We start from the raw sequence: 11,657 nt of genomic DNA on the forward strand, positions 1-11,657 counted from the left end.
CAAATGTTTATATTACCAACTATAAGAAATAACGCAAAACTATGTTAAAGTTACCCCACTCCCCGCAAAAAAAATGTAATGAGCACCGTACATACTTTACAAAAGAATTCGTAGAACTCTGTTAAGTTACCATCTAGCTAGTGTGCCTAGATAATGCTGGTAAAAAACAACAAAAAAGAAATATAGTTATCATTAATATTTTTTATAATAAAAATTTTTTATATACAATTAACTTCGTTCAAACATTGCAAGTATGTATATCACAACACAGAAATTTAAAAGAATCACATTCGCGAGTCAACATAAAACTCGAATTAAAAATGAACACAAGTAAAAGATGTGTATACAGTCAAACACTAAATTAAACACAATACTAAATTATACCAGGTATCAATAATGCTCTTTAATAAAGTTTATCAGCCCGTTCGTAGACGCGTCGTGAGTTAGCACCGGGTTGTTGTCTTGCAATTCTGGCTCGATTGCTTTCGCTAGCTGCTTCCCCAACTCCACCCTATAAAAAAAAATTTTAATTGGGTGTTTAGGTAGAACAAACCACAAGCAAAGAGTAACATACTAGGAATTGTTATAAAACACAAAATGAGGATAATATAAAACAGGATACCATTAACAATATAAAAAAACAAATAAAAATAATAAAAAAATACAAATCTTTGTCACAGCTCTAACATCAGTTTCATGAATTAGCGAGTTCAAATTTTACCAATAAAATCGTTCGTCAACTCCTTTTTATTACGGATTGTTAAAAAAAAAAAAGAACGGACACATTATTCAAAAAGAATATGGTAAAATCCAAAAAAAAAGAAAAATTAAATAAGCCATAAAATAACGGCATACAAATTTAGCGAGAATTTATCCAATGGCTAAGTCGAGGCGAGAACATTTTCCTTAATAAACATTGACATAAAATTCTGTGTTATGTAATCATGAGTTTTCCCTCCGTTTCACTAGAATCATCAATTAGTTGCACAAAATATGTAACTGGACGCGCTGCATTCGTTGATGCTATGTAAAAATTTTTAAAGATTTTGACTGATTAAAGTTGGTGTACCCAATGAACGTTTTAGGACCCAATGACCAAAATTAGACTTAAAAAAAATCCAAATAGCTTACATAGCAAAATAAAATGTATATCTTGTAAAGAACGTCAGACATTGCTTGGTAATCAAAGCGATGATATAAATAATAAATATAATTGAAAGACACATAATTAAAAGACATATAAATAAAAGGCAATGATATACATACTAAAATCAATGCTATAAATATATCAAATCACACATTCTCAATAAGATTCAATGAGAATTTGATAATGGACCCCTTGCCTTTGGGACAGTCAGGCGACGTTGAGGCTCACAAAACGATGTATTAAATAATTAATTAAAATAATTAAGCTAATACTTAAGCTAAAATAAAATACTTAAAATACTTCAAAATACTTAAGCTAAAATAGTTGTATAAATAAAAAAAAGTTTGCTCCCATTAGGTCTACAGGCTTGAAGTCAATAAGCCAAGAATTTCCTTAGTCAACCCTAGGACTAATCTGTGCAAACTTGATTCTGATCTAAAGTAATTATTAATAACAAAGAACACTGACTAATTATCGGAACAAATTTCAGCTGCTCCAGTTGCATTGTAGTGTGATAATATCAGTCATCCAATTTTCTTTTAAATTTCCTATTTTTCTTATATAGGTTGCCAGATGTTACACTATCAGTGGCGCTACTAGTTTTGAATCTCATCTTTGCATTTCAAACTGCCGGTGGCCCAACTCTTTCGAGCTTTCCATTCTCTTTAACTCGTCCTTTAAGGACAAAATCATAATATGTGCATTTACTTGACTTTAAGTTAGATCAGCGCCATCTGTTGTAAACTATAAGGGGTTGTAAACATAGGAAATCACTTAATATTGATTCTAAAAATGTACATGATGCTTGCTCATTAAGCAATTCAAATGTTTATTTTGTCTGGGGGGGGAGGGTAAACAAACACATTGAATTGATTTCGTTAATTTGCTCGAGTTTGGTCCTTAAACAAACGTATTTGACATTGGACGCTCGGGCAAGCGATATTCTATAGGCCAGTTGTAGTTTTGCTAATGCCTCTCTGTGAAACAAACAAACAAACAAAAAACAATTCGATGAATTTTTCAATTCAATCAATCATCTCAGTTAAACTTTTCAATCTCAATTCAACCAATCAAAGGATTCGATCCAATTTAATGAATTTATTATGAGCTGATATCTCTGCAAGACGAAGCGACGATCAGAACAAATAACTACTGAAAAAATCATTTTAAACAAATGAAGGATAGTTACTACAACTACTACTAAAACCTCACCGCAGCACCAAGCCACCTGAGTAGAGTGCTAATATCAGTCATCTAATGTACTTTAAATTTCCTACTTTATTTTATATAAGGCGCCAGATGTTACACTGTCAGCGGCGCTAGTAGTTTTGAATCTGATCTCCACAAGTCAAACTGCCGGTGGCGCAACTCTTACCGAGTTTCCCATTCTCTTTAAGTCGCTCATTAAGGATAAAATCATAATATGTGCATTTACTTGACTTTAAGTTAGATCAGCACCATCTGTTGTAAACTATAAGAGGGTGTAAACATAGGAAATCACTTGATAATGATCTTAAAAATCTACATGATGCTGGCGTATTAAGCAAGTCAAATATTTATTTTCGTCTAGGGGGGTAAAAAAAGACGTTGTAGTAATTTTCATTAATTACCGAAATTAATTAAACGTAGCTATGTTACCACTTTACGTTAATTAACGTGAAGTTCGTTTCCTTTCTTTTCATTCTTTCTTATGCAAATTAATTAGTTTGCTTGAGTTTGGTCCTTAAACAAACGTATTTTATGAAACTGAACGCTCGAGCCAGATTTTACAGCCCAGTTGTAGGTTTGTCTCTCTTTGTGAAATAAAAAAAAAAACAATTGGGTGAATTTTCAATTAAATTAATCATCTCAGTTAAATTGTTCAATGTCAATTCAACCAATCAAAGCATTCGATCCAATTTATTGAATTTATTATGAGCTGATATTTCTGCAAGACCAAGTGGTGATCAGAACTTATAACTACTGAAAAGGTCATTACAAACAAAATGAAGGATAGTTGCTACAACTACTACTAACGATTCACCGCAGCACCGAACCGCCTGACGCCCACAAAGCTACGTACGCTCCTCCTCCATCCCAATCTATTTAAGGCCTCCCTCTTTATACCCTCGCATGAAGTTCCCATTCCCGTTAAATCTTTCTTTTATGACATCCTCCCACTCCAACCGCGGACGACCTGCTTTCCGTTTAGTTACAGTATAGTTATAGGATTAGTCTGCTTTCCCGTTACTTACACCACAGAAAAACAGAATTTACTTAAAAACTACCGTAGCTTGAAAAACTTTTCAATCATATTTTTCACATTTTATAGCCTATATCTATTCTCATAGTCCCTAATTTTACTGTATGGATTCTTAAAATTCTAGGCTTGTTTAATTTGCACTGTTTTTTTTTTTTATACAGAAAGAAAAGAAAACAAAACCATACAAACTTGGCATATGTTGTACGCGTGTTATCATGAAATGTTATTTTTAATTATATAATTATATAATATAATTATAATTATTATAATATATAATTATAATATTATTATTATAATATAATTATAATATAATATATTATATATAATATATATATAATATATTATAATATAATATAATTATAATATAATATTATTATAATATAATTATAATTATATTATATAATTATATAATAATTAATTATATTTTAAATTATATTTTTAAGGATTTTTGGCTTTACCTTTTTTGTCAATGCTTACCTGATTTTTACATTCTAGCTCTCTCATGGTTCCACAATTCTTTCTCATAGATTTTCACGTTTTTAACTTATTTGCGCATGGACAACAAATACACACATACAAAAAAAAAAAAAAAAACAATGGCTTTTATATACAGTAACAGTAGTGAACTAAAAAAAATTGCAAAAAATAAAAACTAATATTCCCAAAAGTAAATATAAATGAGTCCAACTTACCCCCACTGATCAAAGGAATTGATATCCCATAAAACTCCTTGCACAAATATTTTATGCTCGTACATCGCTAAAAGGAAAAGAAATTTATTTAGCTGTAGAGTCCAACCAATACCAATAATAACTAACGCTGCTCAAAAAGGTACTAGTATTTTATGGCTCGCTCGATTCTTTATTGCGTTGAGCGCTATTCGCAGATTGTACTACATATCTCTTCATAATCAGGTTGTCCTACGTCAGTTCTGTGTGGCCCTGGAGTCCCCCTCCCAAGGAAGAACTCCCAGGAAATTCCCGCTTCTCCACTTATTAGAGCTTTTTGTTTTCTGTTCTGTGGTTTTTCCGTTTTTGCACGTTATTTGGAGAGCGGGTAAGAAATTTGGAAGTAAAATAAAAAGAATACAGGAATTTTAACCCTTCTGTCTTATTTGGGCCGCCCCAGAGACACTTTAGTCCACAGACTTTTGGCCATATGCGTGAAGTGGCAAAAAAATATATAAGTTATAAAATTATTCAGTTTCATTTTATAACTTGGTCCGGTTTAATAATACACTTATATAACTCTAAAACTTATTAATCGACAATTTTCCGTCATTTCAGGGCGTTGATTCTTACTGAAGAAGTACGAATATTCAAATTGACTTCTGAAGAGCTTATTAGGGAAAAGATCATTTTGTAGGGCTTCAAGCAACTAAAAAATCAACAAAAAGGAATTTATCAAAAATTCTTTGGGTTTTCATAGTTCTTCTTGCTGGGCAGAACTTTTATGAATAAAACTAAACTTAAAATTCATGTAAACTTCTTATGATAAAACAGCTTCTTTGATAATATTCGGGTTAGAAAATTAATGAAGAAGATTTGTGTAATTCAAAGAGCATGGCAAACTTTGAAGTTTCTAAGGTTTCCTTTGTTTCTAACTTTGTGTTACCAAACTCAAAACAACGTTTCTATTACAAATTTAGTTTGTTTCCTAGAAAATAAAGAATCATTTATGGACGGCATAACCATTTATTATTTATTTCTTTTTTAATTCTATTTATTATTTCTTTTTTTATTTCTTTCTTTTTTCTTATTTAGTTCTATTTATTTCTATTCCCTTTTCAATTTTTTTATTTAATTCAGCCCAATTTAGTTTTCTTTACTCTTTATTTATTTCTTAATGGAATCACTTCTTTATTGACGACTAGCAGAACCCATGAATTACAAATTTAAAAGTTTTTGTCTAGAAAGTAAATAATCATTTTTATCATTATAAACTGATATCACAGAGACCCTGTAATAAACGTAGTTTTATCATTCTCGGTCTTTTGATTTCAGGTGACTTTTCTGCGCTGAGGATCCCTTACTAATCTTTGGTGCCATTGAATCTGTCGTCATGTTTACCATAAAAATACAACATCATAAAAATTATAAACAAAAACACTGCCTTAAATCCAATATACTAAATTAACTAATTAAAAAAATAGTTTCTACAGGCCATATATACAACCAACTGCTTTTCCAAGCTCTTAATCACCATAAAACCTTAAATTCATCCACACCTTTCTTATATACCACCCCAAAAATATTCTCCCCTCATTCCATTTAATTCCTTACAAACCAAAAAAATGAATTAATTTAGCTTTATATGGAGCGAAAATACGGACAATTTTCAATCTTACACTTTATAAATATTTTTTATTATCATCAAGTAGTAAAGATTTCCTCTTGCTTAAATTATCCAGTTTAGTTCCTCTTTCTAAGCCCTTCCTTAAAATAACGTTCCTCCCCTCCGTACCCCCCCCCCCGAATCTTACCAAATGTGGAGCGAGAGACGGTGACAACGACAGGATTTATTATCAAATGCTTAAAAATCCCCTCTTGCTGATAGCATTCAGTTTAATTCCTCCTTACCCCGCCTTAAAATGCACATACAGAGAGATAGATGGTGGCAATGCAGTGTTTATCCCTAAGTGTTAAAAATGTCCCCCTGGCGGTAATATGCACTTTAATTCTAACTTACTAAGCCTTGCGTCCTTTCAGGTAAATATACGGCTCACAGAATTATGAAAACGAGCAATTTTAAAAGAAGTTGTCAAAATTCCCTCTTGCTGATAGTATCCACTTTAATGCCTCCTTACCCCCACCTTCAAATAAAGCTCCTTCTCCCAAGCTCCCCTTAATCCTAGCAGATAGAGACAGATGGTGGTAATGACAGTCGTTATCACCAAGTGGTAAAAAATATCCTCCTGGCGGTAATATACTTGCCTCTTTTCTGGTACATATACGGCAAAATTATGAAAAGTAACAACTAAGTTTTTTAAAGGAAGTTTAAAACAGACAAATTTCTTACCAATGAGAGCTCCTAAAGTGAATGGAGTGACTCGCTTGACCATAATACTGTTTGTAGGTCGGTTTCCTTCGAATACTTTATGGGGCAAGATCTTCTCAACTGCTTCCTTGGGGAGCCCACTTTTTTCCAGCTCCGCTCTGGCAACCACAGCCGTCTTACCCTTCATCAGAGCTTCGGTTTGCGCAAGGAAGTTAGCAAGCAAGAGCTTTAATAGAAAAAATATAATATAAGAATCTTTTCAAGAAATAAATCCTTATGGACAGCACCCATAGCGTCTACAAAGATAGTAAGCCGTTTTCATCACTTGACTTTATTGCAGCCAAAAATTTTTTCTTTATATTTTTTTATTTATTGAATTTCATTTATCAAATTATTTCCAGAAAGTAAGCAAAATTTAACCAATAGCAGAAAATTTCTAAAAAATTCAAACATTCTTTTTTATTTTACTAATTTTTTACTTATTTATAGTTTTTTTAATTTTTTTTTTACATTCAGTTTTTTAAAGAAACTAATCAAAGTTTTGCCAATAGCAGAAGACTTCAAAAAAAATTTAAATGAGACACTAGAAACTAATTGATAGCCTTGAAGATAAATAATAACTCATTTCCTTGATTTTCCTTGAAAAAAAAATATAGATAGGCTAAGACACATACGTAATAGTGTACATTGGTCTAAATCTTTTGCTTAGTGAAAGAAGTAGTCAGATTTAAAGAAAAGTTTTCAGAAAAACCTTTTAAACCCGTTTCATGCCAAAAAAGACTAACTTATTAAAAGGAATACAAATGGTTGGGATGTTTCGAAAATGGTTTAGAACACATTTATGAAATAAAGCACACTATATGTAATACTGTGATTATATACAAGAGTTTATATATATATAATAGTAACCACTAGTCCAGATATTCTGCTGGTACAAAGTTAACGTTAGACTAAATATGCTTCTGATCCAAATTTTTTTTAAACTTTAATCCCAAAAAACTGAAACAATAAAAAAGACCAACCTATTAGAAAGTAAAATGGTTAGAAAATTACACTATATGTAATACTGTGATTATATGCAAGAGTTTATATATATAATAGTAACCACTAGTCCAGATATTCTGCTGGTACAAAGTTAACGTTAGACTAAATATGCTTCTGATCCAAATTTTTTTTTTTAACTTTAATCCCAAAAAACTGAAACAATAAAAAAGACCAACCTATTAGAAAGTAAAATGGTTAGAAAATTACACTATATGTAATACTGTGATTATATGCAAGAGTTTATATATATAATAGTAACCACTAGTCCAGATATTCTGCTGGTACAAAGTTAACGTTAGACTAAATATGCTTCTGATCCAAATATTTTTTTTTTTAACTTTAATCCCAAAAAACTGAAACAATAAAAAAGACCAATCTATTAGAAAGTAAAAGGGTTAGAAAGTTACACTATATGTAATACTGTGATTATATGCAAGAGTTTATATATATAATAGTAACCACTAGTCCAGATATTCTGCTGGTACAAAGTTAACGTTAGACTAAATATGCTTCTGATCCAATTTTTTTTTTAACTTTAATCCCAAAAACTGAAACCTTAAAAAGACCAATCTATTAGAAAGAAATAATGGTTAGAAAGCTGTTTCAGATCCGTGCCTGATTCAATTAAGCTATTTACTACAATTGACGTGAAGTCAACAAGGCGAAATTCCTGTATGAGCAGGAAAAACTTGGTGGTATGTGAACATTTGGAGACTAGATTAAACTTAATGAGACTTAGATGAGATTTATAAACTTTAATGAGGAAAACTTTATCAACTTTTATTAACTTTAGCCCCACATTATCAGTAGTTAATCTTAAGCGTAGTTAGCAGGATCAAACGTAATCTTAAGCGTATATAATTCATATCATACAAAAGAAATTGACATTCGGCAGCGTGGAATCCCTCCAATTAAATCCATAGAAAACATGTTAAAAGTAGGTTCTAATGTAGAAAATATTAATATTTGTGTCTGCGATCTTTTCCAAAGCTTCAAGCATTTCATCCAAGTATTGAAAAGTAGCCAAAGAGCATGAAGGGCAGCGGGGGTAGCCAACGATCAACCAAACCCAAGTTTCAGGGGAATTTTGCCTTCAGGTATAATTTTGGCTTGGTTGTCCTTACCATACGCACACCTGAGTGCCGACCAAGATTGTTTTACGTTATACCAAGGCTTAATATTAACTACTGGGAAGACTCCCAACTTTGATATTTTTTTTTAATAATGACCAAAAGTTATTTAACAGATAATCAAATAGCTTCTAGGATTGGGAATAAACTCATAAATGAATTTAAGAACTCTACCACTAGAAGCAAAAGAAAAACAGAATAAATAAAAAATTACATATTAATAAATAACTAGTAAATTCAATCAAATCAGTCAATAAAAGAATACCAAGAAAAATAAAAAGAGCCGGATTAATTCTAGACATTGAGGTTTTTTGTTTTTTCATCTGTTATAATTTTAAAATCTAGGTTTTAAATAAATCATAGATATGTAAAATGAAATTTTTCTCTCGAATCATACTTGTTAAAAACATAAGGGATAATTACCAAATTAGCTTTTGGATTACCAAAAGCTATACCCAGAGAAGGATCAGCAGGGCACTTTGATTCTTCTAATTTAAACTATCTCCCTATGAGAACAACTTAGTCGACAGTTTCTGCCAATTATTCCAGCAGCATGAAAATGTAAGGTTAGAAGTAGCAGCGAAGATACACATCATTTTTTTATATTATTAAGTATATTATTGTTATATTATTTTTATATTATTATGTACATTATTTTAGATATCTTATTACTTAGATATAACGATTATTGGATAGATAAATATTACTTTTATATTATTCCACATATTATTACTTCATAAATTCATGCAAACCTCCTTATGCCTTTGAATTTACTTCCTCTTTTTGGCTAACACCATGATTTTTACAGTATTTCTAATAATTTATTTTACTTAATAAATAACCCACTTGTTTCAGCATTCCCCACATAGCTATCATTTTGTAAATATAAAAATACCTTTCTAAAATCTAATTTCTTTTATGAACAACACTTTCGATTTCAAACTTTTGATACAATATCACGCCTTGGTAAAACAAAACTTCATGACAATCCTGGTAGGGACTCAGGTCAGAGTGGGGGTGAACGCATCGAACGTAAAACCGAGCGAAAGTTATATCGTTTTTTGTTTACTCTTACCGATGTACAAAGCTACGAGTGGCAACATTAATTTTCATTTTTCAACTCACCTTGTGATGAACATGCCCTTGGATCGGGTTGTGCGTTTCAACAGGTGCGATAAAATCACAAGGAATAAGTCGTGTCCCTTGATGAATCAGCTGATAGAAAGCGTGTTGACCATTGGTTCCTGGCTCTCCCCAAACTATTGGGCCGGTTTTATAATCAACATGACGTCCACTTCGGGTTACATACCTAAAATAGTGGTATATAGTATCACATAATTCCTAATACTGTGGCACATATGCAAATTTAGTACCTTCAAGTCAATACTTTTAAAAAGAAATTGACTATAAGCTCAACAAGAGTCTGTCCAGTTCAAAATCGGTACCTGGAGAAGCTAAACAGAAAGGGTGTGTGGAAGCAGAGGAAGATTGGCCCTGACCCCCATTGTGAACCATGGTTAGATACGAGAAATTGTCTAATATGTCACTTCAAGCCATGTATAATCATACAGAAATATTGAATGAAATAAGAGATACAGGGTTCCATGCTGCGTCGGATGGTCGCCTTGTTGCAGTTTAAAAGCATAAAATTATCATTTTGATTTGTTAGTATTATTTATGTTTTTTTTAATAATTACTTTGTATATCCCTCTAAATAAAGGAACATACATATATAAGAGAAAAATTACAAAGTTAGCAATATATCAGAAAAGATTGCGATATACATGAAAAAGCATTTTTTTTTTTACCAAATAAGGCTAATCTTCCATTGATTTTACGTCATATACTTCCGCCGGCCTACCTATCCTAATAAAAGAAAATTAGCCCTCTAGCGCAAATTTTTCCTGTCAACTTGCTAGAAACACTGAAAGAGGAGGGGGTGTCCCAAAATGTTTACTAAATAAAAGCAAGTACTCAGATTTCTCCATCTCCTTCTTGTAAAATTACACAAGAATTACAATCATTTTCTTGATTTTGTATGTTGTTGTTTTTTAAATTCACCTGTTCGACAAACTTGGCCTCTTCCTTCATTGGCGAATAAAGGTAGTATCTAGGTGAATGAATACAAAAAAGAATGACAGAAAAGAAACACTGAATATTTCTCATTTAACAATAAAGTTGTTTGTTGAAGATACAGCAAAATAGTGTATAAACATTTATTTGAAAAACTTAATTTCACTACGTAAAGACTCTAGCTATTCAAACCCTTATTTCATAAATTAACCCGTCAGGTTACGAAAAACTTGATAAAGTTTTTTGAAAGAATGAAGAGCAGGTGTTATGGAAATGAAACCGTCTTAAAAAAAATCATGCGAAAAAACACAGGTAACCTGTTATTTTTTCTGCTGTTGTTTTAAGATGGAAACAATGTATAGTCTTCGTGTTTGCTTAAAGGAGGCCCGAGACGGTCAATCATTTTGATCAGAGGCTTCCATCAATCGATTGATTAAAGCACGATTGACCGTCTAAGAGCCTATTTGACATTTGAGTCAAGAATTGACGGTGATTGATAGAAAGTTTAAAGACTCAAGCTGTTGACGAGGGTGATTAACCGTCCAGACGAGTTTTGTCAAATGTTCCGTCAGTCACGTGCTAACAACAATGGTAGACACACCGGAAGTAAGCTAAGATGCGGAGTGCGAGTTTATTTGTTTATTAATAGAGTTATACCGGGATCACCCTGAGTTATGGAAAATTAAAAGTAGAGACTATTATATCCGAAATAAGAAATGTATGGCACTTGACAGGATACCAGGGCGGTAAAGACATTGAAACCAGATTTTAGAGTTTCCGAACTAAAAAAAAGAAAATTATATTTTTTTAAGAACAAATTTCAACCATGATTACAAGGCCATCGGTCAGAAAAAGAAGTTGTAAAACCATCGACGTTTCCTATTTTCTGTTTGTTTTCGCTTGAGCGCAACCAAAGTGCATGCAAAAAAGCTAAATCAGTGGTAGACTGCATTTCAAAACGGTATAGAATCTTTACTATCCGACTCTGAACTAAAAACTACAAATCTGGCCGTTAATTAAAATT

The 11,657-nt window shown here is 31.7% G+C and overlaps 2 protein-coding genes across 2 annotated transcripts in view; one reads left to right on the forward strand and one right to left on the reverse strand.

The window, feature by feature from the left end:
• LOC136037762 (glucose-6-phosphate isomerase-like) overlaps positions 1–11,657 on the forward strand; it is a 130,258-nt gene that overhangs the window by 84,587 nt on the left and 34,014 nt on the right. The gene's annotated exons all lie outside the window — the stretch shown is intronic.
• On the reverse strand, positions 182–9,874 carry LOC136037765 (glucose-6-phosphate isomerase-like). The gene is made up of 4 exons (XM_065720573.1): positions 9,686–9,874; positions 6,408–6,612; positions 4,082–4,148; positions 182–511 (listed from the first exon to the last, which is right to left on the reverse strand). The coding sequence occupies exons 2-4, from the start codon at positions 6,571–6,573 to the stop codon at positions 391–393; spliced, it is 354 nt and encodes a 117-aa protein (XP_065576645.1). The 5' UTR covers positions 6,574–6,612; positions 9,686–9,874; the 3' UTR covers positions 182–390.

Source organism: Artemia franciscana, chromosome 17 (assembly GCF_032884065.1).
Source record: "Artemia franciscana chromosome 17, ASM3288406v1, whole genome shotgun sequence".
NCBI lineage: Eukaryota > Metazoa > Arthropoda > Branchiopoda > Anostraca > Artemiidae > Artemia > Artemia franciscana.

Excerpts from the sequence above, each read along its gene's own strand:
- LOC136037765 (XM_065720573.1), bottom strand. The coding sequence starts at position 6,573 with ATGAAGGGTAAGACGGCTGTGGTTGCCAGAGCGGAGCTGGAAAAAAGT. Across the intron at positions 4,149-6,407 it reads CACTTTAGGAGCTCTCATTG|CGATGTACGAGCATAAAATA; the intron begins GTAAGAAATTTG and ends TTTTCCTTTTAG. Across the intron at positions 512-4,081 it reads AATTCCTTTGATCAGTGGGG|GGTGGAGTTGGGGAAGCAGC; the intron begins GTAAGTTGGACT and ends TTTTTTTTATAG.